This window comes from Notechis scutatus, chromosome 8 (genome assembly GCF_049901735.1).
Source record: "Notechis scutatus isolate UNSWTSFEM ecotype Mainland chromosome 8, rNotScu1.2, whole genome shotgun sequence".
In the NCBI taxonomy this organism is placed as follows: Eukaryota; Metazoa; Chordata; class Lepidosauria; order Squamata; family Elapidae; genus Notechis; species Notechis scutatus.
In genome coordinates, this window is record NC_142016.1 from 5,421,981 (window position 1) to 5,448,841 (window position 26,861).

At 42.4% G+C, this 26,861-nt stretch overlaps 1 protein-coding gene across 1 annotated transcript in view; it reads left to right on the top strand.

The window, feature by feature from the left end:
- The window catches only part of COL9A2 (collagen type IX alpha 2 chain), a 57,929-nt gene that overhangs the window by 22,558 nt on the left and 8,510 nt on the right, over positions 1-26,861 (top strand). Inside the window, exons 12-28 of the mRNA XM_026673665.2 lie at positions 1,627-1,680; positions 2,366-2,419; positions 3,064-3,117; positions 7,790-7,843; positions 8,873-8,926; positions 10,773-10,826; positions 10,934-10,987; positions 13,730-13,783; positions 15,372-15,416; positions 15,540-15,593; positions 17,090-17,143; positions 18,108-18,161; positions 20,054-20,125; positions 21,771-21,806; positions 23,591-23,635; positions 24,253-24,285; positions 25,826-25,972. Of these exons, the coding sequence (XP_026529450.2) occupies positions 1,627-1,680; positions 2,366-2,419; positions 3,064-3,117; positions 7,790-7,843; positions 8,873-8,926; positions 10,773-10,826; positions 10,934-10,987; positions 13,730-13,783; positions 15,372-15,416; positions 15,540-15,593; positions 17,090-17,143; positions 18,108-18,161; positions 20,054-20,125; positions 21,771-21,806; positions 23,591-23,635; positions 24,253-24,285; positions 25,826-25,972 (972 nt within the window). The remainder of the gene's footprint in view (positions 1-1,626; positions 1,681-2,365; positions 2,420-3,063; positions 3,118-7,789; positions 7,844-8,872; positions 8,927-10,772; positions 10,827-10,933; positions 10,988-13,729; positions 13,784-15,371; positions 15,417-15,539; positions 15,594-17,089; positions 17,144-18,107; positions 18,162-20,053; positions 20,126-21,770; positions 21,807-23,590; positions 23,636-24,252; positions 24,286-25,825; positions 25,973-26,861) is intronic.

Here is a 26,861-nt window from a genome sequence, read left to right on the forward strand (position 1 = left end):
AGAAGATTAAAAACTGAGTGACAGAACTTTCTCCTTTTCCTATAACTCTTTCTATCCTCTTTCGCTATTACTAGCTAAAGGTCAGTTTCCATTCTGATTAAAGGGGCTCTGTCTAGCTTTACTTTTGTATTTTTATTTGTTTATATATTTTTTATTTCTTTATCCGTTTCTATATCACATTTAGAAACTGCCAGTCTCCCTCAAAGAGCACCTCTGGGCAGCGTGCAGTAGGCATAAAAATAAAAGCTATATATAAACATTATACTAGACGGCCGTTAAAACAAGTACAGTTAATCCCCAACTTACGACCACAATTGAGCCCAAAATTTATGTTGTTAAGTGAGAAATTTGTTAAGTGAGTGAGTTTTGCCCCGTTTTATAACATTTCTTAAGTGAATCACTGCAATTGTTCCATCAGTGACATGACTGCTAAGTGGAATTTGGTTTCCCCATTGTTGGACATTTGCAGAAGGGGATGATGTGACCTTGGGACACAGCAGCTGTCATAAATGTCAATCACGTGGCATCATAGGGATGCTACAACGGTCATAAATGTGAAAACTGATCATAAGTCACTTTTTTTCAGTGCCGTTGTAACTTAGAATGGTCACTAAATGAACTGTTGCAAGTCAAGGACTACCTGTATGAAATAATTTTTAAAAGTGGGGGAGGCCTGCAAGCAGCTCCACAGCTGATCCCCAAGTGAGTTGACAGAGGTAGGTCTTCAGGCATTTCCAAATGGCCAGGAGAGAAGGGGGGGTCTTCCTCGCCCCCAGAGGGAGAAAGTTCCAGAGGGCAAGGCAACTGCAGAGAAAGCTCTCCTTCTGGACCCTGCCTGTCAGGATGCTTTCATTGACGAGATCTGCAACCCACTCCCCCTGCCAGATCCAGTGGAAGGGGCTGATAATAATGGAGCAAAGACAGATCCATAGGCAACCTGACCCCAGGACATGTAAGGCTTTATTTAAACAGAGTAACAGAGTTGGAAGGGACATTGGAGGTCTTCTAGTCGGGCAGGAAACCCTACACCACTTCAGACAAATGGTTCTCCGATCCCTTCTTAAACAATTCCAGTTTTGGAGCACCCTCAACTTCTGGAAGCAAGCTGTTCCACGGATTAATTAATTCCTGACTGTCAGGAAATTCCTCCTTAGTTCTAGGTTGCTTCTCTCCTTGATTTCATCCATTGGTTCTTGTCCTGCCCTCAGGTGCTTTGGAGAATAGCTTGACTCCCTCTTCTTTGTGGCAGCCCCTGAGATATTGGAACACTGCTATCATGTCTCCCCTGGTCCTTCTTCTCACTAGACTAGGCACATTCAACTCCTGCACAACTAACACCTCAGAAGGAAACCAGCACCTTGAGCTTTCCATGCACCTTTTATGATTTCTGATCCCGAGGAACCAGTCTCAATGTGCTTCCTTTCTCCTTTTATTTTCCTAAGAACTATGGAGGGTCTTGTTTGAGTCATTTTCTCAGGTCATAATTCTGGCCCGCACTCAGATTTCTTTTATCTGACTGTTGTCTTGGTTGTGTCTCTTCCTTCTGTTCCTCAAGGTTATTCCTTCTTCCCATTACAAACCGTTGATTGACATTTGTTTTGAAAGTTTGATTCGCTTTCCTTTTAGGGACACAGAGGCCGTCCAGGAGCCCCTGGAGAGGCTGGAAGACAAGGCCGGCTGGTGAGAATGGAGATGCTTCATCCTCTCTTCATTTTTCTCTTTAACTGATTGAACATTAGCTATGGTAGAGTAAAGGGCTTTGTTCTGATCCTGTTTTCTCACAGCTCTTGGGAGACCGTAGCTATCAAATTCCATCCCAAACTTCATGGCCAACCAAGCTGGTGGATGAGCATATAAGAAAGGCTCATCCAAGCCAACCAGGTTTACCAGCCAAAGAACTCTCAGTCATGTAGCTCAGTGTTTCTCAATCTTGACTAAAGATGTGTGTACTTCTATTCCCAGAATTCCCCAGCCAGCAATTCTGGGAATTGAAGTCCACACATCTTAAACTGGTCAAGGTTGAGAAGCACTAACGTAGCCAGTTCTGTCTGCCTGTTAAACTTTGGGGGTACAGTGTATGTTAGCTTTCCTAAAACTGGTGCCCTCTGGGTACAGAGCAATTGGCACCCCCAAATTCATTGCCAACAAGACCACTGGGTCCATTTGACTGATAATTTGGAAGTGGTATAATTCTGAAAATGTGTAGGGCACCAGGAAGATTTTCCAACAGGGAAACCTAAATTGTAATTGTAGTTAACAGTTTAAACAACCAGTCAGGCTGATTTCTAAGTCTCTTGATTTAAAGCCCATGTCTAGATGTTTGTTCTTTCTATAGTTTTGATGCTTGTTTTTTTTTATTTCCTAGGGTCCAAGAGGTGATGTGGGCCTGTCTGGAGAACAAGGCAGTCAGGGTTCTCCTGTAATGTATTTAATTATTTCTACTTCTTAATCTCATTCCCTTTGCTCCAGAGATTTTATTACTCTTGTGCCGTAGACCCTCCTGTGGCCTTATTCCCTTTTTTCAGTCTCCCTCCAAGGTTGATAAGGAAAAACAAGAAATGGAAAAAGCTGGAAACGTATTATTTTATTTTCGGAGCCTGACAAGCAAGCATAATTATTCAACTTTCTGACAATTTCTAAGCTTCCATATCTGATCATCTAGACATGGTCATTACTTACAATTGAGGGCATCAGTTCTGTACATAACTAAATACTGAGAGTTCATAAATCCAAATAATATAATTTTTATCACACCATATATCAGTATTTCTCAAGATTGGTAACGTTAATGTGTAGATTTCAACTCCCCAGCCAGCCTGTTGATATTTTTTGATATTCCGTCTCACAACAGGACAAACAGGGTCAAAGCAGGAGGGTCCATTCATGGGAAAAAGATTGGTGGAAGTCAAGACCAACCCATTGGAGTCCTCTCCTTCTTTATGCACGCTGCACATTTTTAAATATGCCTTCAGTGACCTCTTCTGGATGGTGATGGTTTGTGTGTTATGATCATCCCAGTTTGCAGATTACATAATCCAGTTTTGGTTTATCTTTCTTTCCCAGGGCCCAGAAGGTCCCAGGGGGCATCCAGGAATGGCAGGACCAAAAGGGGAGATGGTAAGTGAATTAAACACTGGGGATTTGGGAGTTGATGTTACAATAACCCCATACTGGTTCCATGCGAGTTCTAGTCATTCTTTAGGCCTGAAAGTCATGTGGGTGACTTTGGGCTTCTTGTTCTCTCTCAGCTCAACTTACCTCGTATGTTGTTGTTGTGGAGAAAGAAGCAGCAGGAAATAATATTAATAGCAGGGGTGGGATTCTACCAGTTCGTATCTATTCACTAGAACCGGTTGTTAACATTCTAAGCAGTTTGGAGAACTGGTTGTTAGAAGAAATTACTGGCCTAATCCTGTAAGGAAGGCAGGAAGGAAACATTCTGGTGTTGCTTACAGAAACTGCCTCTCCGTTAACCCTTATTACATTCTTGGCAGGACTAGACTTCCTGTCTCAGGAACTTCTTTTGAGTTTTTTCCCCTCCTTTGCTGGTACTTTGCTTGTGTGGAGTGACCATTCAAAGTTACAATGGCACTGAAAAAAGTGACTTATGACCATTTTTCACACTTACGACTGTTGCAGCATCTCCACAGTCATGAGAGGCCAGGCGAGGAGATACGTGCCTCGATGTGAGTGATATTGAACTGGCCACATCCAGCCAATAATATGACCGCCAAGCCATGTCCCCCCAGTCACATGACCGCCAAGCCACACCCACCAACTAAGCCACGCCCACAGAACCGGTTGTTAAAAAATTTGAACCCTACCCCTGATTAATAGTGATAGTATTTCGACGTATATACTGCTTTACAGCCCTCTCTAAGTGGTTTTACAGAAGCAGTCGGTAGAAGCTTGTTAGAGGGAGATCCAACATCTAAGGAGAAACTTCTTGAAAGTAAGAACTATTAATCAGTGGAACAGCCTGCCTTCCAGAGCTGTGGATGGTCCATTGCTGGAGGTTTTCAAAGAGAGATTGTCTGGGATGGTATAAGGACTCCTGTCTTGTTCCAGAAGTTGAATTAGAAGGCCCCCAATGTCCCTTCCAGCAGTACGATTCTATGAGGATATTGAAAAAGATGCTAGGACTGAAACAATTAAATTGTCCTCGTGAATTAGTTACAGCACCAGGGATCCCTCTTCCATCTGGGATTCGATGCACAAAGGGATTGCTTTTATTGAGCACGTTTTATAGCCATGTCCACCTCTCTTTCCTCCTTCACCCCCAGAGCTCCTCAGTTTAAGAATCAGTAAGGGAAGGTTACAGGTGAATGATGATTACATTTCTAGGAGACACTGGGTGCCTGCTATGACCAAAAAGGGAAATAATTATCTGATTGGGGTTAGAGTTGGAAGTTTGTCATCTCACAGCTTACAAGAGGAAATAAGAAGAGATGCTACCTTTTAAGCAGCTCCTCTTCCAAGTCAATTAATTAAAGCTAATTAAAATGCAGGTCAACCACAAGACATTCTAACATACAAAAGTTTCCGTGTACTGCTTTTCAGGCACACAGTCTCTCACATCTAGATTCTGTTTCTTGGATATGGAGCACTAATATTCAAGAAGACCTTTACTGTATTTAAGGGTCTCTCTTTGAGACCCTTGCCCGGGATGAGAAGGGGTATTAGAGATTGCAATTCAATGCAATACTAGTGATTATTTATTCATCTGTTATTCATTGCTTGACTTCAAAGCATCTCTAGGCTTCTTTGCTTCCAATAACCCCTAAGCAACATGCAGAACAAAACAAGCTAAAGCATCAGATGTAATAAATCAATTTCAGTAAAGCCACATAGAGAAAAAGGTAAAGATTCCCTTGAGTCACGTTCAGCTGGTGGCTACAGGAACAGTTCCCTGCAGGTTTCTCAGCAATAGTTTTTTAAACTTCCTGGTCTAGCTAACATCCCATTGGCTCCTACTCATTTCTTGTTCAAATATAGCTGGGTCCAGTCCTGCTTTAATTTCTGAGACCCGCAAATTCCACCTATTGATTATTCTACCAGGACATTGAGAAAACCATTCATTTAATAAATATGAATGAAAATGGATAAAAAGAATGAAACATGTCAGATCTAGGAGCAGTGTGAGTTAAGAGGGATATCTTGAAGAGACATTGAAAATATAACGGGGGTAAGAAGGGTTAGCATATGTCAGAGCCCAGAGGAAGTAACCAAAATAGATATCTAGTAGTAATTTCCATGTAAATGTCTTGTAAGATTGGTGCCATCCTTAAAGTTTTCTTTGGTCTTAGTGGTTCAGCAGGCCTGTAATGAAGAAATAATCTTTCAAGTCACCTGACCCCAAGTTCCTTCAGATTTCATATATTTATTTATTTTTTTATTTTTGTCAATTGCTTACAAGATAATAGGTATAAGTAAAAACATAGTTATGAATACATGGATACATATAAGAAAAATAAAAATAAATAAAAGAAACAATAGGACAGGGACGGTAGACATGTTGGTACATTTATGCATGCCCCCTACAGACCTCTTAGGAAAAGGGTGAGGTTAATAGTAGACAGTCTAAGGTTAAAGTTTTTGGGGTTTGGGGAAGAAACCACAGAGTCAGGTAGAGTATTCCAGACATTGACCACTCTGTTGCTGAAGTCGTATTTCCTGCAATCAAGGTTGGTGCGATTAACCTGGAGTTCGTATCTGTTGTTTGCTCTTGTGTTGTTATGGTTGAAGCTGAAGTATTCATTGACAGGTAGGACATTGCAATGTATGATTTTATATACTATACTTGAATCGGACCGAAGGCGGCGTAGTTCTAGGATTTTCTAGGTCTACAATTTCGAGTCTGGTGGCATAAGGTATTCTGCAACGAGTAGAGGAGTGGAGAACTCTTCTTGTGAAATATTTCTGGACTTTCTCAACTGTGTTAGTATCAGATACGTAATGTGGGTTCCAGACTGATGAGCTGTATTCGAGTATTGGTCTAGCAAATGTTTTGTATGCTCTAGTTATTAGTGTAATATTACCAGAGAAAAAGCGACATAAGATTAGGTTAACAACTCTTAACGCCTTTTTGGCTATGTAGTTACAGTGGGCTCTAGCACTTATATTCTTATTATATTCTTATTATTATATTCTTATTAGAAGAGAATATTTCTAGCTCAGGATTGAACTGAGTTGTCCTTGGTGCTTTCTGAGCTAGGTTATTTTCTTACAGCCATTTCATTACCCATGGAGGTAACATCATCAGTACTAATGAGTCTGGCATTTGTTTCCTGTTTATACTATAGACTATATACTGTTGTAATAGTAGCTTGAGCTGCCAGTGAAGGGCTGACAGATGAAGCACTTACGATGTGACCTAGTTGGGTAATGGAAACTTCTGAAACAAAACAACCAAGCTCAGAGAGCATAAACGATCTCACATTACCTTCCATGTCTTGACCAAGTCCTGTTCTATGCAGGTGGTCAGTCTAGTTCCCCGAATCTCAGTAAAGGAAGCATAGTCTACTAGTAACATCAAAATTTAGCATGGGGCTCTCAACAAATGTTGGGCATTATTTTCCATCATTCCCAGTCAGCCATCTGGAGTTAACGAGAATTGAAGCCCTACACCTCAATCATGCTCCCTCCCCAGGTCTACTTGTTTTCCTTCTGTACAATTCCTCACATATTAAATCTTCTGAATCCAAATAAATTTTCACGATGGGACTTTTGTTTCCCAAGAGACAGGGTTGATCTGGAGAGTAAGAATTGCAGTCTCTCTCTCTTCTTCAAATTATCTGAGCTTGGTTTTCTTTAGAAGCTTCCTGAATGATTTTGTGCCCATCACTTGCTCTCAGGTCCACCGAGTTCACCAGAGTAAATATGGAGTAGAAGACTCTGAGCCTTATGTGTTTAAATAAGGGCATGGTAAGATCCAGTTCATTCATCCATCAATTTCTATGCCCCCCATCTCACTTAAGTGACTCTGGGCAGCAATTAACCAAGTCAGAAATAGAATTAAAAGGTAGGGTTATGGTATTAAAATTTAAAACGGTGGAGAGAACATACTTACAACATCAACATTCCCAGGGTTGCCTTAACACTCTTCAATCCCTGTGCCAATTGGCAGAGCCACGGCTTGGCACTCTTTCTGAAGGTCAAAAGAATAGAGGCTCACCTCACCTCTGGTGGTAAGGGAACAGTAACAGAATTGGAAGGGACCTTAGAGGTCATCTAGGCCAACCCTCTGCTGTCACAGAAGAGCTATACTATTTCTGATAAATGGCTGTCCAGTCTCTTCTTGAAAGCCTCAAAGTGATGGAGCGTTTTACAACTTCTGGAGGCAAGTTGTTCCACTGGTTAATTGTCCTCATAGTTAGGGATTTTCTCCTTAGTTCTAGGTTCTTCTCTCCTTGCTTAGTTTGTTTCCCGTCCTGCTTAGAGGTGACGGGGAAGAAGACAAATTACACGAATTGCAACCGTTGTGTCTTAATGGCAACGGATTGCAAGAGGGAAGGGCCAAAGAGCTAAAGATCCTCCTTAAAGTCTGCAAGATTCCTACCTCTTGAGGAACAGCAAGAAAGAAGCTATGCCGAACCACACATTGAGCTTAGTCTTGGTTTCTTGAGCCTGACAATGCTAGACTAAAGCAGACTTAGATCAAATTCTGACAAGCTTTTAGAGAAGATCCCTTCCGGATGGATGAGGTGCAGAGGAGTTGCCCATCCTTCCTGGTTTGACACTGAGATTCAACAGGGTGAGATTTCCCTTTTTGTTTGTTTTCTTTTTTTAGGGTCCTCAAGGTTACAAAGGCATGACTGGGAGTATTGGAGCTGTTGGTCCCCGGGTAATTTCTTTCTCTTTTATGCTCATGTCTAATTTCTCATTAATTACCCAGCCTCATGGGGCTAGTAATGTTCAGGGAAGAGAACTGCCTCTCTGGTTTTCCTGGGTGAAATTATTTAGATAAGGAGGAAAAAAATAACAAGGTGTGACATTTCCCTTGAAAGAAATGTGGTTTATGTTCATTTCCCTGCATCCTGCCTGGCTTGCTGTAAGGAGGTTGGCTGCCAGGAAGAACTTCTCAGATGGATTCACAAGGGATGCTAAAGATAATTTTGGTAATTGGTTCAAACCTGTGATCCTTGGAAGAGGAAAGGGAAGGGAAGGGAAGAGGAAGAGTGGAAAAGGGAAGGAAGGAGAGGGAGGAAGGGAGGAGGGAGGGAGGGAAGGAAGGAAGTGGGGAGGAAGGAAGGAAGAAATCAATCAATCAATCAATCAATCCCTAATCCTTTCATGGTGGCATTTTGAATTTGGAGGCGATTCTGATCCTGAGAATTTCCACCCTAAAACACCCTTCTATACCCACAATAAAACCTGATGATCAACATTCATTACACCCTGTAAATGTGACTCTTAGAGAATATTGGATGCTTAAGCAATTTTAAGATTAAGGTAAGATTGGAGCAATGGATTTCTTGATCTGCAGCTCTCAAGGTTACAGCACCCGAAATTAACTGGCTCTGTCTCCAGTGCTACCCACGCCTTAGCCATACATTTTCTCTCACTTTCAGAATTTAAGAGTAATGGGGCTCCAGATTGCTTCCATTTTTCCTCACCTGGCAGCTTTTTCAGATGTGCTGGGATTATTCTATGGAGGCCCCAGGAACCCCAGTTCCTGCATCACACGAAGCCCCAAAGAACCCACCTGTGCTTAACATTAGCCCAGACTGGTGTGTTATATAAAGGTAGTCACTGGTTTGCAATTAGCCCATTAATAGGCATATTGAGTGGATACAGCCAAGATGGATTTGCTCAGGTTAATCCTGTTACATAGACAGTTCTATTTATTGTTTTCTCTGTAATCATGATTTAGGGTGAAGATGGCCCCAGGGGTCCCCCAGGACAAGTTGGAGAGAAGGGAGAAATTGTGAGTATTTTTTCCCCTGGAAGCATTGCATTAAATCTTTGAAAAGTGGAACGCCATACAGAAAGCACCAGCGGTACCTTACAACAGGGGGTTCTCGAGTTGACCCCAAAAGGAGCTTATGACCAGGTTCTGAAGTTCTGATGCTCCACGTTCACATGAACGAACTTTGGGCACTCAGCAACATGGGCTGCTGTAGGACGGTTTACAATGACTCACAGTCTTGTGGGGCTGCGTTTTAGGACTGTTTTAAGGGAAAAAGCTGCATACTTCAATTTTTGGCAAAACTCTGCCTACAGCAAACCATTGGTTCGCTTAATGACTGCTGTGTTCACTTAACAAACCACTGTGGCTGCTTTATGACTACCACATTTGTTTAACCACCAACTGCAAAAAAGGTCATAAAGTTAGGTTACTCGTGTGATAACTGTTCCGTCATACATTGCCTGTCAAGGATATATTTATATATATTTAATGCATATATTTATTTAATGTATTTAATGCATTTGTGCCTTCTCCATTCTTGGGGAGAACTGAATAACTCCCACCACTCGGTGGATTAATATGTGTGGGTATTAGATGCACCAATTCTACTTCCTTCTCTTTTCAAGGAACTCGCAGGAGAGTATTTCTTGAATATTCAGATAAAGATAATCAGAGTTGGAAGGGACCTTGTAGGTCATCTAATCCAATCCCCTGCCTAAGAAGGAGACCCTGACAAATGGCAGTCCAATCTCTTCTTGAAAGTCTCAAGTGATGGTGCTCCCACAACTTCCGAGGGCAAGCTTTTCCATTGGCACATCAAATACCCACATATGTTAATCCACTGAATGCATCAGCTTTATTTACTTTAATAAGTAACTCCAAAAATAAATGGAGAAGAGTATTTCTTGCAGGGAAGAGTCTGTCTTGAATAGTCTTCCGTAAGAAATAACTCTTCCCCATTTATTTTTGGAATTACATATTGATGTAAATAAAGCTGAAAAATAGGGTTAGAGTTTCAGAGCTGAGGCTTCTTTGACTTCCCAATCTGGATCTACAGTCCTGGGATGTTTGAGTGGTCTCCCATCCAAGAATTAGCCCAGTCCAAGGTTGCTTGTATGTTCTGAGGCCTTGACTCATGAAGCAACCTTTGGTTTTCTTAAAGCTGTGAACTTGGGAGGTTAGTGTTCAGATGATTTCCTGGACTTAGCACTTCTCATGTACTTGTTAGTACTTGTCAATGGTATATAGCCATGATGGCGAACCTATGGCACAGGTGGCACGCAGAACCATTTGTGCCAACACATGAGCTGCAGGCAAACTTACTTCACTGGGCATGCATGCATCTCACAGCTGATTTTCGGCCGGTTTGAGGCCTTTTTCAGCCTCCCAAAGACTTGAGGAGGGCTTCTACAGGTTTTGCAGGCCAAAAACTAGTCTCACTTCATTTTGGTCACTTCCTGTTTTTCCGAAAATACCAGAAGTGATGAAACGGGGCTAGTTTTCAGCCTGCAAAGCCTGCAGAAGCCTGCAGAAACCTTCTGCAAGCCTTTGGCAGGCCGAAAAAGGCCTCAAACTGGCTGAAAATCAGCTGTGAGGCGCAGTGCAGGTAAGGGGATGGCGGGGGTGGGTGGGGATTACATGCGTATGTGTAGGGGGCGTGGGGTGCACATTGCCTTCTGGGTGCTGGCATGTGAGTGCGAGCAAGTGTGCACACAATTTTTGGCACAGGATCCCAAAAAGTTTAGCACCACTGATATATAGGGTGACCTGCTTGAATGTAGTAGAAGACCTCCAACTTTGTTATTCTGTTATTCGTGATGGTATGTTGGTATATTAACAGAGCTTTTGCTTTCTTCTTTTTGAGGGTCCTCGTGGTTTCAGTGGTGCTCAGGGTGAAATGGGCCCCAAAGGAACACGGGTGAGTACAAGTTCTTTCCAGCCCAGCCAGATTTGGGAATAATCACATAGGGAAACTGGCTTAATTGTCCATTAGAGGTCAGAAATAACTTTTTGTTTTCCTTCTAGGGGCTTCCTGGGATTGATGGCAAACCTGGATTTCCTGGGACTCCGGGGGTGAAGGTAAGAAGATGCATTCAAGAAGTGCAACATCTGGCTATTCATGGTTGATCTCAAAAAGCTGAGTTGGGTCAATAGCAGCACATCTGGATGGAGAACCACCATAACCGTATCGGTATGGGTGCTGCCTTGACTCTTTTGACCACCCCTTCCATTAGCCCACTTTTACCTAGGGGAGATAATATCCAGAGATGAAATGGGGGAAGTCATTTTTTTAGGGCCACCAGAACTGGGGCTGCAAGCTAAGAGTTTGGAACAGAATTTCTTGTGTTCCCCTGATCAGGGAACCAGTCCCTGACCTGGGAAACCCAGACGTTCCCCAACTTTATGTCCCTGGAGATGAATAAGTCATTCGCTGATCCAGTTTGATTCTAGATGACTTCAGGGAGATAGTCACCTATGATGGTTTTTTCGGAAATGAGCCTGAAGTAGGTTGCCACATCATTCTCCTAAGATGCTTTTCAACTTCCTAGGTAGTCTATACCTCTGTAATCCTTCAGATGTGTGACACTGGTTGATCCTGGTAAGCTTTTTGAAATCAACCAGGAATAGCCAGAGATTGCCATGACTGTAACATGTAAGATGTTTCAGATGTCTTAAGACTCATAAGGCAACGTAACTACTAATTTAATGGAACTAACATAACCATAACCCTATTAAAATTAACATTTTAATGTAATTGTTAGAATACTGTAGATGGCAAGAGAGGAATAGGGGGTGTAAAAAACATAATTTTGGGCCAACATTTGTCTCAGGGTGCAATTTAGCCTTTCTTTTCGCTTGTTCAACATTTCTATTAACACCTTGGTTGATGAAGTGGGTGGATTGTTTATTGATCTGCAGGAGAGATGTGTCTGATGAATTAGATTATACCTTAGATGCTAGAAATGGAATTTGATTCAAAACAGTGTTGATAGATGAATGAAATGGACTGTAAAACACAGAATGAAGTTTTGCACTTAGGAAACAGAAGTCCTTTGTGTAAGTGGTGAGGGAAAAAACTTGGAATGGTGGTTGATAACAAAACTGGATCTGAGCCAGCAAGATGTGCTGTCCCACACATACATGTAAGTGTGGTCCCATTGATGTTCCCCGGCAGTTCCCTTCACCCAGCCTCAGAACTGCCCCAAATAAATCTAGCCACAAGCAAGACAAGGTTAGTCCACCAGGCAGTGGCCAATAGTCCATAAAATAATGGAAAGTTGCTGCAATAAATAAGTCCACCAAACCATCTTAAATCCACCAGGCCGAAATGTAATACACCCACAAGAGCTCACTTGGTAAAAAAAGTTCAGAGTCTTCAAGGCAAAAAGTCAAGCAGAAAACACCAGAAACAAACACATACAGCCACAAAGCAAACATTTCCCAGCAATGCCTCCCTCTGTCTGCTGTGATAAATAACTTTTCAGTGCAGCCCATCAAGAAGGATGTGGCCTTCTCCTGAATAATCTGGCAGATCTCCATTGCTCTTGTCTTTTCTCTGCCCTGCGTGCTCTTGGATCCCCCACAGAAGGCAGCTCCTTCTTCTCCTCTTCTTCACTGACCGTCTGCTCCTGCAAGCTGTCACTAGCTGAAGCCCCCTATAAATCTCTTTCGGCTGGCTGTTCAGAGTCATTGATTAACTCAGTTCCTAACGTGCAGAGAATGAGCTCGTCTTCTCTGAAGCCCACCTCCGAAGAAGAATCTGAGGAGTTATCCAAGGGAGATATCACACAAGATGTGAAAGCAAAGAAGGGGAATGGAATTTTTAGCCTGCCTCAACTCTGTCTAATGTTAAAATCATAGAAGGAATCAATCCACTTGACAGGTATTCCTCAACTTACAACCACAATGGGGACTAGAGCTCTGTCACTAAGCAAGGCGGTCCTTAAGTGAGTGACTGCTACTTGACTGCTTCCAATTTTACAACCTTTTCCAATGCAGTCATTAAATGGATCTGCCTTCACCCATTGACTTTGCTTGTTAAAAGTCCCCTGGGAAGGTTACAAACGGGGATCCCCATGACCCTGGGACTCCGCAGTGGATGTAAATACACGCCGGTTTTCATAGGCCCAAATGTTGATCATGTGACCGTGTGGACGCTGCAACGGTTGTAAGTGCGAGGGCCAATTTGTAAGTCATTTTTCTCAGTGCCATCGTATCTTTGAGCAGTCACTAAACAAATGGTCGTACGTTGAGGACTATCTGTGTTCTGCTTTAGGCAGGTAGTCAGATCTACAGGCTGGGATATTCCGTTTCAAATTTAGTTCCAGTAAGTTCTTTCTGTTTCAAAGAAAGGAAATCTGTCTGGTAGCTAACACAGAGAATCCTCGACTTACCCCCAAAATTGAGCAACAATTTGCTAAACAACAGTGCTAAGCAAGACGATTGTTGACTGAGTTTTGTCCCATTTTACGAGCTTTCTTGCCACAGTGGTTGAGTGAATCACTGCAGTTAAGCTAGTCACATGGTCGTTAAGTGGCTTCCCGATTGACTTTGCTTGTCAGAAGGTCGCACAAGGGGATCACCTGATCCCAGGACACTGCAAATGTCATGAATATGAGCCGGTTGCTAAGTGTCTGAATTTTGTTCATGTGGCCATGGGGATTCTGCAACGGTCGTAAGTGTGAAAAATGGTCACTTATCAGTGCCGTTGCAATTTTGAAGGGTCATTAAATGAATGGATGTAAGTAAGTAGAGAACCATACTTGTACTTGCTGTTCTCTTTGCATCTTTCCTCATTTCCTTATCTTTTTTGCCATCTAGGGAAGTGTGGGTCAACCAGGCCTTCCAGGGCCCCTGGGACACAAAGGAGTGGCTGTAAGTATTTTGTTGTTCCAAAACGGAACAAATTCTGTTTCATCATCACCCAAAACTAGACCTGCATTCTGCCAACGTTTAAAATCAAACACCTGCTGTTTGATTTTCCTCCAAACCAAAAAAAAAAAAAAAAAAAAAAACAGCCCAACCCCCCCACCTCCAAAAAAACCCTTGAAGCCTCCTCTGAAAGAAAATCACCAGGTTTTTATTAAACACAGACTGGTACCTGCCCAAATTGTAATCACTGTAAATTGGAAATGTAATGAGAAAATTATGTATTATGGAAAGGTTCAGGGAACCTTTTCCCAAAAGTGAAAAAGGACAGATGAATGGGGAATTGTTGGGAATTGCTACAGAAGTGGGTTCTTTCCAATAGAACAAGAGAGCCACTTGTGTTCAGAGAAATAATTGCGTCTGTAATTGTTGCTGAATTTCAAAACATCACTTATTTTCCCAGGCTGGCAGAGTTTCTAAAACGATGTCAGGGCATTGCAAGAGGACAGTTAGTGGAGTAATTAAAATAACTGGAATTAAAAAACCAAAACCTTCTGTCTTAGACATGGAAACCACACAGATGACCTTCGTCCAGCTCCTTTCCCTCACCCCTGCAAGAGAAAAAGACTTTCTGAAAATGTTGCCAAGAAAACTATAGGAATTTGTTCGTGTGGATCTAGGGTGCCCTACCTTTGCCACTTTAAGACTTACGGACTTCAACTTCCAGAATTTCCCAGGTAGCCAGGGGGAATTTTGGGAGTTAAAGTCCACAAGTCTTAAAGTTGCCAAGGTTGGAACACCCCTGATGTGGACACCAGAAGTCAAGATTGACTTGAAGGCAGCAGTCAGTTTGGTGTAGTGATGATGACCCTGGACTAGAAACCAGGAGACCATCTACCTTGGGCACAAAGCCTCAGGCCAGCCACCCTCTCTCAGTCCTAAGAAGGAAACATTGGCAAACCACTTCAAAAATCTTGCCAGGAAAACTGCAGGGACTTGTCAAAGTAGTTACCAGGAGTCAAGTTACGGGGACATCCCAGGGCACTATTCTTTAGTATTCTTTAGTATTCTTTAGCTGAGCTTGCCATCTAATACTATTTTGCAACAATGCCCTACTCTTAGAAATATTCTGGAGTTTACAATAAGCTTCTCTACAACCAGATCATTGAAGGAATCATCCTATAGGAAGAATGGATGTAGGGCAAATAATTTGGATTTTTTCTCCAAATTATGGAAGGACATAATTAAGGGGGGGGGACATGCTAGCAGTATTCCAATATTTGAGAGGCTGGGGGGTCAATTTATTTTCAAAAGCACCAGAGGGCAGGACAAGAAATGATGGATGGAAACTAATCAAGGAAAGAAGCAACCTGGAATTGAGGAGAAACTTCCGAATGGAGGAAAATTAACCAGTGGAACGGCTTCCCTCCAGAAATCGTGGGTGCACCATCACTGGAGGTTTTTAAGAAGAGACTGAACAGTCACTTGTGTGAGATGGTATAGATTCTCCTGCTTGAGCAGGGGGCTGGACTAGAAGACCTCCAAGGTCCCTTGCAGCTCTGTTCTAATTCTGATGTATTCTTGTCTCCCAAAGGGTTTGCCAGGCACTCCTGGGAGCAAAGGTGGTCCTGGCGAAAAGGTATGGACTTGAGCCTCTTCCTGTTCTTGTTACTTGAATTATTAGCTTATTTTACCTCCTCCGTGCACTTCTGATGGACTGGGATTGGCTTATAGGCATATTCTCTTCTTAATGTCTTCCTAGGGAGAACGAGGAACACGTGGTCCATCAGGTTTACCTGGGCCATCTGGAAAAATTGTAAGTACAAGAGGATTTCCATCTCTTTCTCTCTTCTATCAACCTCAGTTTGGAGAGCATTGAAAAAATGTACTTTTCATTACCTTTCTTGTTTCCTATATCTGCCCCTCCCCCCATTTTTTTTTTGCATTATTCATCCTTTTTTTAAAAAGCAAGATGATGCCCAAAACAATTCATTGTCCCTCCATCTCACCGTTTCCAGGTTGCAGCTCATGGTCACGAAAGCGAAGATGGTGTCTGCTGGTGCAGTGGTAGCTCAGAGGCCCCTGAAGAAGGTGAAGGGGGCCCCTGGAGACCTCCCTGCCTTTTCAGAGGGCATCGCCCACATCTGCCATAAAGCTTTGGGGTTCTGAACCCCTTGAAGTGGTCAAAATCATATTTCCCCAGGAAAATTGAAGCTTGCTGCTACTTAAATGGATCTGCAAGGCCAAGGCATTCTGCAATTTTTTTTTTTTCCATATTGCAAATAATATGGGAATAGTAAAGTTGAAAAAAAAAGGAGAAAAAAAAAATACAGAAGTTCAGACTGGCTGGCTAAGAGAGGATCTAAGGCAGGAAGTCTCTTTCGTTGTAAGGATAAGTGATCTGCCATTACTTTCATTCAGGCATTTTAAAACATTCTTAATACAGGTAGTCCTCGACTTACGGCTTCAATTGAGCCCAAAATTTCTGTTGCTAAGCAAGACACCTGTTCAGTGAATTTTCCTCATTTTACAGTCTTTCTTGCCATGGTTGTTAAGTGAATCAATGCAGTTGTTCAATCGGTTACACCAGTGGTGGGAATCAATTTTTTTTACTACTGGTTCTGAGGGCGTGGCTTGGTGGGCGTGGCTTGGTGGGCGTGGCAGGGGAAGGATAATACTGCAAAATCCCCATTCCCTCCCTGCCCCACTAAGCTGCTTTCCAGATTGGACTTTTTTACCCACTTATTGAGTCTTTTAGGAGAGAGGAGGAGGAAGAGGAGGAGGGGGCAGCAGGGGTAAGGGGGTAGAAGGGTTTTTAATATAGCTGCCCTTTACAATGGATTCTACCAACTGGTGGTGTCTCCTTAAGAATTATCCAAGTCATTTAGCCAGCTAAATGTTTATTTTCCAAAGACATCTTTCAAGTCACCTTTCTTGTCTATAAATATAGAAATAAAGAAATTCAAGAAATAAATTCTTGGAATTGGAACAATTCCCTGTCTGGGGAGAAAGTCCCAAGCTCCATCTGGCATTTTGCTGGTTATTTCAAATTCCCCCTCCAAAGAAAGGCTATGATGCCTGCTTCAGTTGCTGCCAGGAGGGGGAAGCATTGCCCTATGAAATAATACAAGCAAGCCAGCAAAGGCCACTTTTGGGGGAGCTGAACAAATCCCATGTCAATAAGTAACTTTGACTTACTTTCATAGCATGCACGTTGTTCTTTGGTTCCGTATTTATTCCTTCCTGCCACAGGTTTTTGCAGCAAAATGCTACATTATTTTTTTTTATTTTGTTCTTCACCGCCTCTTTTAGGGAGAGCCGGGTCCAGCAGGAGCAGTGGGTCTTCAAGGCATCGCTGGTGTGAAAGTGAGTCTGCAAAGAATCGTAGGCTTACAATTCCTACAACTTACAACTCTACTATTCTAACATTCCAAAATTTCCCCTGTGAGGTGAGGTCTTTCTTCCATCATGTGGATGAGAGAGAGTGGATTTCAGTTTCAGTTGTCTGTTTAATTTTCCACAAAAAAAGTCTGATTTTTTTTTCTAAGACTTTTGAGAAGCGATCCATCCTCTCCTCTTAAGATACAGTGTTCTTTTTTTTTTGAAATCCTGATCTTCTGTTCAGGCTGGAGTTACTGTGAGTTACAATGGTCCTTCAATGATTGAATGGCAACTTTTGGCCTCTCTCATCATGGCTCATATTGGCTGGGCCTTCTGGAAGGTGTAGTTCCACCTTTTTGGGGAACTCGGGTTCCTGAACCCCTGTTTTATGTGGAAAACTGAGAGTGAATGGCGAATCAGACCTCCTGATTCATTCTTTCAATGTAGACTCAACTAGGAAGTCATGCCTGTCAATGCTGTAACTAATTTTATTATCAAGTTACAGAAAGAGAACCTTGCAAGGCTGAATGTGGTTCCCCCTCTATTTTTGAGAGCAAAGGAGGGGCTTGTCTGAGTCACTTACGTAGATGAACTTTGGTGGCGCAGTGGTTAGAGTGCAGTACTTCAGGCTACTTCTGCTGACTGCTGGCAATTTGGCAGTTCAAATCCCACCAGTCTGAAGGTTGACTCAGCCTTCCATCCTTCCGAGGTTGGTAAAATGGGGACCCAAATTGTTGAAGGCAAGAGGCTGACTCTGTAAACCACTTAGAGAGGGTTGTAAAGCACTGTGAAGCGGTATATAAATCTAAGTGCTACTGCTATTACAGTTCCAGCCCACATTCAGAGTTTTCCTTATCTGACTATTGTCTTGGTTGCAGCTCTTCCTCCTGTTCCTCAAGGTTATTCCTTCTGCCTGTGACCACCTGATCTTCCATCCTCTCTTTTGCAGGGAGATCGGGGTGAGAGGGGGCCTACGGGACCTCCAGGTCCACAGGGAAAAGGGGTGAGTATGAACCCTTGGATCCAAACAGATCCCCTTTTTCTTCCTGCCAAGAAGGAAACAGAGATCCTTGGGAAGTTAAACTCCTTAAGCAATTGGATGGTCATTTTTTTCTTTGTCCTTTCTTATTGCCATGGATGAAATATTTTTTTGTAAATAAGGTGGATACAGCCTATGTCAATCATCTGTGCCAAATTGCCTCATGGTGGGGCCAGTTCTATTTAAGGCAAGGACACTTTGCTAATTGTTTAGCTTTCTTTAACCCAATGAAAAGAGAGCCTGTTTGGTGTAGAAGAAGAATTAGAATTAGAATTCTTTTATTGGCCATGTGTGATTGGACACACAAGGAATTTGTCTTCGGTGCAAATGCTCTCAGTGTACATAAAAAGAAAAGATACATTCATCAAGAATCATCAGGTACAACACTTAATGATAGTCAATAGGGTACAATAAGCCATCAAATCATACTAGGAAACAGTCCATATAAATTGTAAGGATATGATTTATATGGTGTAGTGGTGAAGGCATCAGGTCAGAAACTGGGAGTCTGTGAATTCTAGTTCTGCCTTAGGCACATGTCTAGCTAGATGACCTTGGGCCAGCCAGTCACTTTCTCTCAAACCTAGGAAGAAGGCAATGGCAAACCAATTTTGAAAGTCCTTGCCAAGAAAACTATGGAAACTTGTCCAAAACTGGATACAACTGAATGGAACAAAAATGGACAAAAATCATCTTATTCTTTGAGGACACCCTTATATTTGGAAAAAAAAAATGAAACCAGCCATGATCAGTGGTTAATGCAAAGATTTATATTGAATTTAATTAATTTAATCTAATGAATTTAGATCCTTTATATCATTTAAGATGCAAAGCAGAGGGGCTATTGGTCATGTCAGATTTCAGAGCTATCTCCCCCACCCTCAATTTATGGCTTTAGCATGTATCCACCAGGCAGGGTAAAAGTTATTACTGTTTAATTAACAACACTTTGCTTTTATGAATTGTATATCTTTCAGACAGCCTGTGAAAGTTGCTAAGCTATTTCACATAAAATCTTTGCCAACTATTCTTTTGTGGCCTGCAGATACAGTAAAACTTTGATTTTATGGCCCAACTGGGAGGAAAAGATGCATTAAATCCAAATACACACAATCTACAGACATTATCTGGACTGATTCACCAAAATTTGTTCTTTGGCAAACTCAATTTGTTCCACTTCATCCAAAACCTATTGACGGGTCTTTGGTGCTGTCTGAGCTTGGTTGTTTTCTTGCAGAAGTTTCATTACCCAAACTAGGAAACATTACCAGTAGAAAGGAGAAGGGTTTGCTCTCTATTTATATGTAAGTGCTCTGATGATGTTAACTAGTTGGGTCATGAAACATCTGTAAGAAAACAACCAAACTTAGCACCAAGGACCAGGCGTGCGATGCAACAGGTGTAACAACTGGTTTGGTGAGCACGCACTTTGCGTGGGCGCAAAGGGCTTGATACTGATCTTCTCCTGCAATCTCCCTGTGTGTTAAACAGCTGATGTGAGGCCATCCACTATGCCGCGCGAAGCAGGTGAGGTTGAAAACCAGTAAATAGAGGTCAGAATAGAGCCGGGCGGGCGGGCCCAACAGCTGATCGTTGGATCGAACCGATTCACTCACAGATGATCCTCAGAGCTACCGGTTTGGCCAAACTGGGCCAAACTGGTAGAATCCCATCCCTGCCAAGGACCCCTCATTTCAACCCTGAGCTACAAATATTATCCTTTATTGATTAAACCTATTGAAGTGTAAAATTCAGGCTTTATTGTAGGAGCAAGAGACTGTTTGGGTATGTTTGTATGTTTTATTCCTCTTTTTTCTGCCTCACATTTCATGTTTCTTTTTTCTCTTCCCTTTCAGGGCCCTAAAGGAGACCAGGGCCCCCCTGGAATTCCAGGGCCACAAGGACTCCCAGGAGTTAAAGGCAGCAAGGTAATATTTTTATCTTCCTGACTTGAAGTCAAAATTCTGTGATCAGCAATGGTCAATTTAAAAGCTCTGATTAAAAAAAAACCACACACACTCTGCAAGATTTTTGTCTTTGCAATCCCCGTTTTTCCTGGCAGCTAAATTTTTCCAGCAGTGTTGAATGATTTCATGTGGCATTGTGAAGCGCCTAGAAGTTTAAAATGTTAACTGATTCATGAAAACAGAAAAAAAAATATAGATTTGATAATAGCTTATATGTCCTCACAGAACAGATCAGATGTGGCAATGTAATGAGATTTTGGCCACTTTAAATATTTAATTAAAATGTTTTGATTGTGAAGATCTTTGAGTGCTGCACAGTAGAGTTATTGCGGTCATAGCACTCATATGTGTCATATTACTGATTCTCAGTATATAGGTGCCCTCCAAAAGGTTGTGTGTGTGTGTGTGTGTGTGTGTGAGGCGGGAAGTGGGGGAGGGAATGGTGACCTTGCCCACTTCTGATGGTGTGTGAGAATGACCTTGGCAGACAGGGAAGAGAGCTGATTTTTCTTTTTCTTTTAACAACCCTTTTATCCCTTGTATCAGGGTGGAGTCGGGGCGACTGAATAGAGCTTGAGAGTTTACTGGCCAGATGCCTTTCCTGGCGCCTATGCAGAGTTTGCAACTCATTGCACCCAAAGAGAGAAATATCTGCCGCTACCTAGGATCAAACTCACAGCCTCCTGATTGTGAGGCGAGAGCTCCACCTCTTAAGCCACCGCACTGCTCTGCCTAGAGAACAGATAAGAGAGGGAATAACCCACAGCTGCATTAATGGGTGGAGAAAGAGGGTCTGAAGGGACCCTCCCTAAGTTCCCAAGCTCTAAAGGTGATTTGTACTTGCAAGATTCTGTTTACGCAGCCTTACAGTAAAGTAGAATTAGCTCATCTGGTTGTTTTTTACCTGGTCTAGCTGAGAAGGCTTACGTTAATCTTACATTACAGTTACAGCAATAGCACTTAGACTTATATATCGCTTCACAGTGCTTTACAGCCCTCTCTAAGTGGTTTACAGAGTCAGCCTATTGCCCCCAACAATCTGGGTCCCCATTTTACCCACCTTGGAAGGATGGAAGGCTGCGTCAACCTCGAGCCTGATGAGAGTTGAACTGCAGGCAGCCGGCAGTCAGCAGAAGTAGCCTGCAGTACTGCACTCTAACCATCGCACCACCGTGGCTCGGTCATTATGCAGCTGCAGGTTATGCCTTATCTTATCTGACCATTCCCTACCACTACTACCGTATTGGTTTGCAAGGCAATTCTTAATACACTTACTCCTCACTGAGACCCTGAATGAGCCGAAAGGTGGCTTGTCCTGATCTGGATAACATTAAAATTGGTGGCCCAGAACAGAGACTTGGATTGTTAGATTGCTTATAGTAGGAACAATACAAGAACCTTGTGGGATCAGATTTGGTTTTCTGCAGTCTAAACATTCCCAAATGATATTGGTTATGATTAGATTATCTAGTTTTCCTGGATATTCAGTTTGGGAATTGTATTGCCCCAACCCATCTGGAGTAAACCTGTTGAAAACCTTCACAAAGTGCTGCAATAGATTCCAGGTCTTCTAAATTATCATACTTTTCCCTTTCCCTTTCTGTAGGGCTTCCCGGGAAAAATTGGATCCAAAGGCGATATCGTAAGTACATCTATTGCATTTTTCCCTTTTAATCATCATTATTACACAGCTACCCTAGTAAAGCAATCAGCAATTTATTGCCTACTCTTTTGATCATATTTTATTTCTTTAAGTTTTGTTCTGGTGGTGCCTTCAGCATAAAATATTCCCTGGACAGCTAACGAAACATACAAAGAGTTGTACAATTAATCCTTAGAAATCCATGGAGAAACAGCAGCAGATGCAGCCTAGCCAATAACTATGAAATAAATATGGAAAAACAGAAAGATTTTCATGAGCCCAGACAGTCTCGGTGCATGTGGGCAAGTGGAAAGATTAAATGGCCTGGGATAATGGAGAAAAACGATATGGAGCTCTCACAGCTGCACCGCATGTTCACAGAAGCAAGATTCACACGGACTTCCTTTAAGGAGCTTGAAGACCAACAATTCGGGGTTAAAATACAAAATCTTGAGAAGTGAGATTAAAAACCCTCCAGCTTTCTTTTATTGGTGCATTTATTAAAACAGGATTTCTCTGAAGCTTTTAAATGTCTTTTTCCCAAGCAATCTGCATGATGAGCTAAGAATCTGTTTTTGCAAAATATCAGCAATGCGTTCTCTCTCTCTCTCTCTCTCTCCGATCGGATGATTATTCGAGTCTACCGCAGCTCAAATGGGCTTCTACGATATGGATTAGGTGGGCTTCCTGCAGCCCCCCACTCCCAGCATGCCATTGCTGCCTTCCCCCCCCCCCCCCCCCCAGGATCCTGAAATGACATTGCTGGTTTACAATAAAATGGCTGAATTTCAAGGTTGCTGTTGACTCCTCTTCAGATAGGGAAGGAAATGAAGCAGGAGGGGGCACCCTTCAACCTAGTCACACACCCCCACCCCAAAAAAATGGGCTGAATGAGCTTGATCCTATCAGTTCCACCAGCAGATCTAAAGACCGACATGTATAAAAGGGACGCAATCAACCATTGCAATGGCCACAATGCTATTTTCATTCCGTTGACTTAAAGCATCAGATCCCGTGGATGTCTCTGTCCAGAGGTCAAGCTATCTCCAAACGTAATAGTTAAGATGTATCTTCTCTCTGCTCCAGTAGCAAGAGCAGGGTTTCCCAACCTGGGGTGCTCGCACCCCCTGGGGGCGCGAGACGATATTCCAGGGGGTGCAAGAAAAGTCCAGGTAAATAATAGGATATTGGCTATAAGTTGGCATTTTTATTTTCTTTTGCAATGGATTAACTTTGTTTTCATTTTAGAGTTAAGTATCGTTATTTAGTGGCCGTCACATACATAGCTGAAAAGATTCAATCCTACCATATATTTAACGCGTTCAGTAGTTCCTAAAGTCTAAATTTCAGGTGGTGCGAGGTTCGAGTGAAATTTCTTTAGGGGTGCGGGGCGAAAAAAAGGTTGGGAACCACTGATCTAGAGGGTCTCTCTTCATCTAGGACCTTCCAAATCAGAGCTGGGCATTTTATGGCCTCTGGGCCACATCTGTACCTCTGACTGTCCTTGTCTGGTTTGTGTGAGGTCAATTGGAAACCAGAAATCAAAAATAAATGAGGGAGCTGCAGGGGGGCAGGTGAAGCGGAGTTGGGTCCAGTTCTGCTTGGTCACAGTGAGTTCCTTCAGTTGGCTGGTGGCCGACGGAGGGCAAAGAGAGAAAGCACCTTTTCTGTACCTGCACTGCGCTGCCCCCTTGCCTGGAGCAGCCTGAGAAGGCAGTAGCAATGGTCATCACGTGAGAGGGCTGGTTGTTATTATGGCTTCTTCTTCTTTTTTTTCCTCCTAGGGGGATTCTGGTGTTGAAGGCCTTTCTGGAGGAAAGGGGCAGAAGGTGAGATGGTCTACAGCAGAGTTTCTTAATCTCAGCCCTTTTAAGAGGAGTGGACTTTCAGCACCCAGAATTTTCCAGCTAGCAGGCAGGAGTTGAAGTCCATCCCTCTTAAATGATTAACGAGCAATTTCCAGAAGTGATTAAGAAAGGAAATAGGTGAATCCAGTATCCTTTCAAAGGGGGTGGCTGTCGTTTGAGCAAAGATGGCTATTCCCTTGGCTCCCAGAGCTCTGAACCTGCTGGGGACCACTGTCTTACAGTCTCCTGATGGAGAGCTGATGTCTGGAGTGAGTGTGAGTGATTCCGTGTCCTCTCCCTGTCCACAGAGGAATTCTTAGAAGCTGACTTAATTTGCCAGCTCCTTGATAGAGTAACAGAGTAACAGAGTTGGAAGGGACCTTGGAGGTCTTATAGTCTAGCCTCCTGTTCAAGCAGGAGACCCTACACCATTTCAGACAAGAGACTGTCCAGTCTCTAAAAACCTCCAGTTGATGGAGCATCCTCAACTTCTGAAGGCAAGTCGTTCCACCGGTTAATTGTTCTTCCCCAGAAGGCTCAAAATCTCTTGCCTATTTGGACCCTCAGCTAAAACATTTCTCTTTGTTCTTTATTTTTAGGGTGAACTGGGGGAACCTGGACCAAAGGGACAGGTAAATTTGCTATTATATCTTATTTTGAACAGTGCGGTTTATCTTGGGTATCCACATATATAAATATGGAAAAATAGATACCATAAGAGCTTTTACGATTGGGCATGAGAAATAACTGTTCTTAAGGGGGAAAAAGGCTTGGATAATGGGCTATTTATGCTAAGAACAAAATGATAATTTTGGCATATCTGTAACTTTATATAAAAAATAGTTTTTTATCTCTGTAGCTTATCCCTTGCATATACCATATAATTACACTGTTTTACATTTTTAACACCTTCAAATAGCAAAAATAAAAAACTGATAATAAATGCTAAGGCAAACATCAGACAGTTTTCTTTAACATAATACAAAGCCACGTTTGCTACTTATTGGAACATTTTTGCATCAATGATTTTTAAGATAGCTAGATCTTATTTTTTTCTTTACTCTCAGGACGCCTTCTGACTTTTGAAAATCATTGGAAGATCCCAAAAGAGTTTTTGTTTACAAGAGTTATATTTTTTGATATTTACCATATTAAAAATTAAAATGGATACATCTGTTACTACTTCTGCTTCTCACCATTTGGAGGGATTTTAATACAGCTGGTGCTCAGTTAATGACTATAATTGGGCCCAACAACTCACTTGCTAAGGGACATGGTTGTAAAGTGAAAAATTCCATGACTATGTTAAGTTACAATGACACTTCCAGCAGTTCTACTTCCGATTGTTAATTGAATCATGGGCACAACTGCTGGGGAATTCTGGGAGTAGAAGTCCACAGATCTTTTAGAGCAGGGGTCTCCAACCTTGGCAACTTTAAGACTTTTAAGTTCAGCCGCAAGCTGAGAATCTGGGAGTTTAGTTTAAAGTTTAACATTTTTTATTGACTTATAAAACATTATAAGATGTTTATAAAATACAAAAGTAAATAGAAAAGCAGTAGGGAGGAAGAGGGGGAAGAGAAGTGAGGAAGGATAAGAAAAGAAAAAGAACCATTGACTTTTGACTCTCTGTTGCAGTAAAAAAGGCATTAGCATCAAATCACAGCTTTTTACTTTCCCATAATAACACGAACAAGCCATTTCTATAAAGATCAATCAATCTACTCGGTAAAATCCAAAATCAAAGTTTTATTCTTTTCCACTTAAAGCACGAAGTTCAGAAGCGGTCTCCATGTGGAAACAAAAGTACTTATATCCTTTTCTTTAATCAAACTAGTCAATTTTGCCACTTCAGCCAACTCCATCAACTTCTGCAGCTATTCGTCCATAGTACAAATCGAAGTGGCCTTCCATTTTTGTCTTGCTGCTGTCAACATATATAGTAACAAAGTCCCAATTTTTTTTTCTCCAGGTCTTTTTCATTAGGCCCCAAAGGAAAAGTTCTGGTTTCATTTTTGATCTCTGTTTTCCAAATTTTCTGTATTAAAATATGAATTATACTCCCATTTATTTATTTATTTTTGCTTTGTCACACGTCCACCATTGATGACAAAAAGCCCACACTTCCTAAAGTTGCTGAGGTTAAGAAACCCTGCTCTTGTCCTTTCACAGCAAGGCACCCATGGGGAACCTGGCTTTCCTGGACCTCCTGGAGACATTGGAGCACCTGGAGTCAGAGGCTTTCAAGGACCTCCTGGCCCCCGAGGGCTGAATGGGGAACGTGGTGTACCTGGGATGCCTGGGTTGCGAGGTGGCCCAGTAAGTAAACATCACAGAAGTTCCGTGCCGTGGTGGGATGCCACTGCAGAGCTGGCGTATCGGCAGTTCTTAAGGCCAAATGTATAGACCTCAAGTTCAGAATTCTCTATCCTGTGTGACCATTGTGGAGAATTTTAGGGGTTCATTTCCACACCGGTGAAGAATGGTGTCAACCTGGTATATACCTCACAACAGAAGAGGAGATCTTAGAGAGAAAAGATCTCTCTAAGATCTTTTCTTCTCTTAAGATCTACTGAGAAGGTTTCATTATGAGTCTGTTCATACGAGTTCTACTTTCCAATTAGTACCGTGTTTCTCATATAATAAGGCCGGGTCTTTTTTTTTTTTTTGAGCCCCGAAAAAATGGCTAGGCTGTCTTTTCGGGGGTGACTTAATTCCCCCCCCTTGCATCTTCGGGCGGGCGGCGACGGCTTGGATGTTGACCTTGGCGTTGGTGGGGCACTTCGTATCAGGGTCAACGCAGGCAGCACCATATCCGGGTGTGCAACAAAAGTACTTCCTAACGGCAAGCCCCCCCCAACATTTCCCCCCATTTCGCATGTTTTAATATAGGCCTTAATTCAGGGGGGAGGGGCTTAATTTCATTTCATGCCTATAAAACATGCTGGGACTTCCTATTGGGGGAGGCCGTATTGTTGGAGAAACAGGGTATCACCTTGGCCAGGATTTTTCTGGCATGGAATTAGACCAGTGATCCTTCCTGGAACACAAAAGGGGGATTACTGACGTTACTTGGGATACTTGTCAAAGATTAGTGGTGGTACTGCTGTGACCTGGCCTTCCAATGGCAAGGTGTCTCTTTCCTTAGGTCCCTCAGCCATTCCCTCTTTCAGAGGTTGAATCTTAGAGGAGGCTGCCCACTCCAACT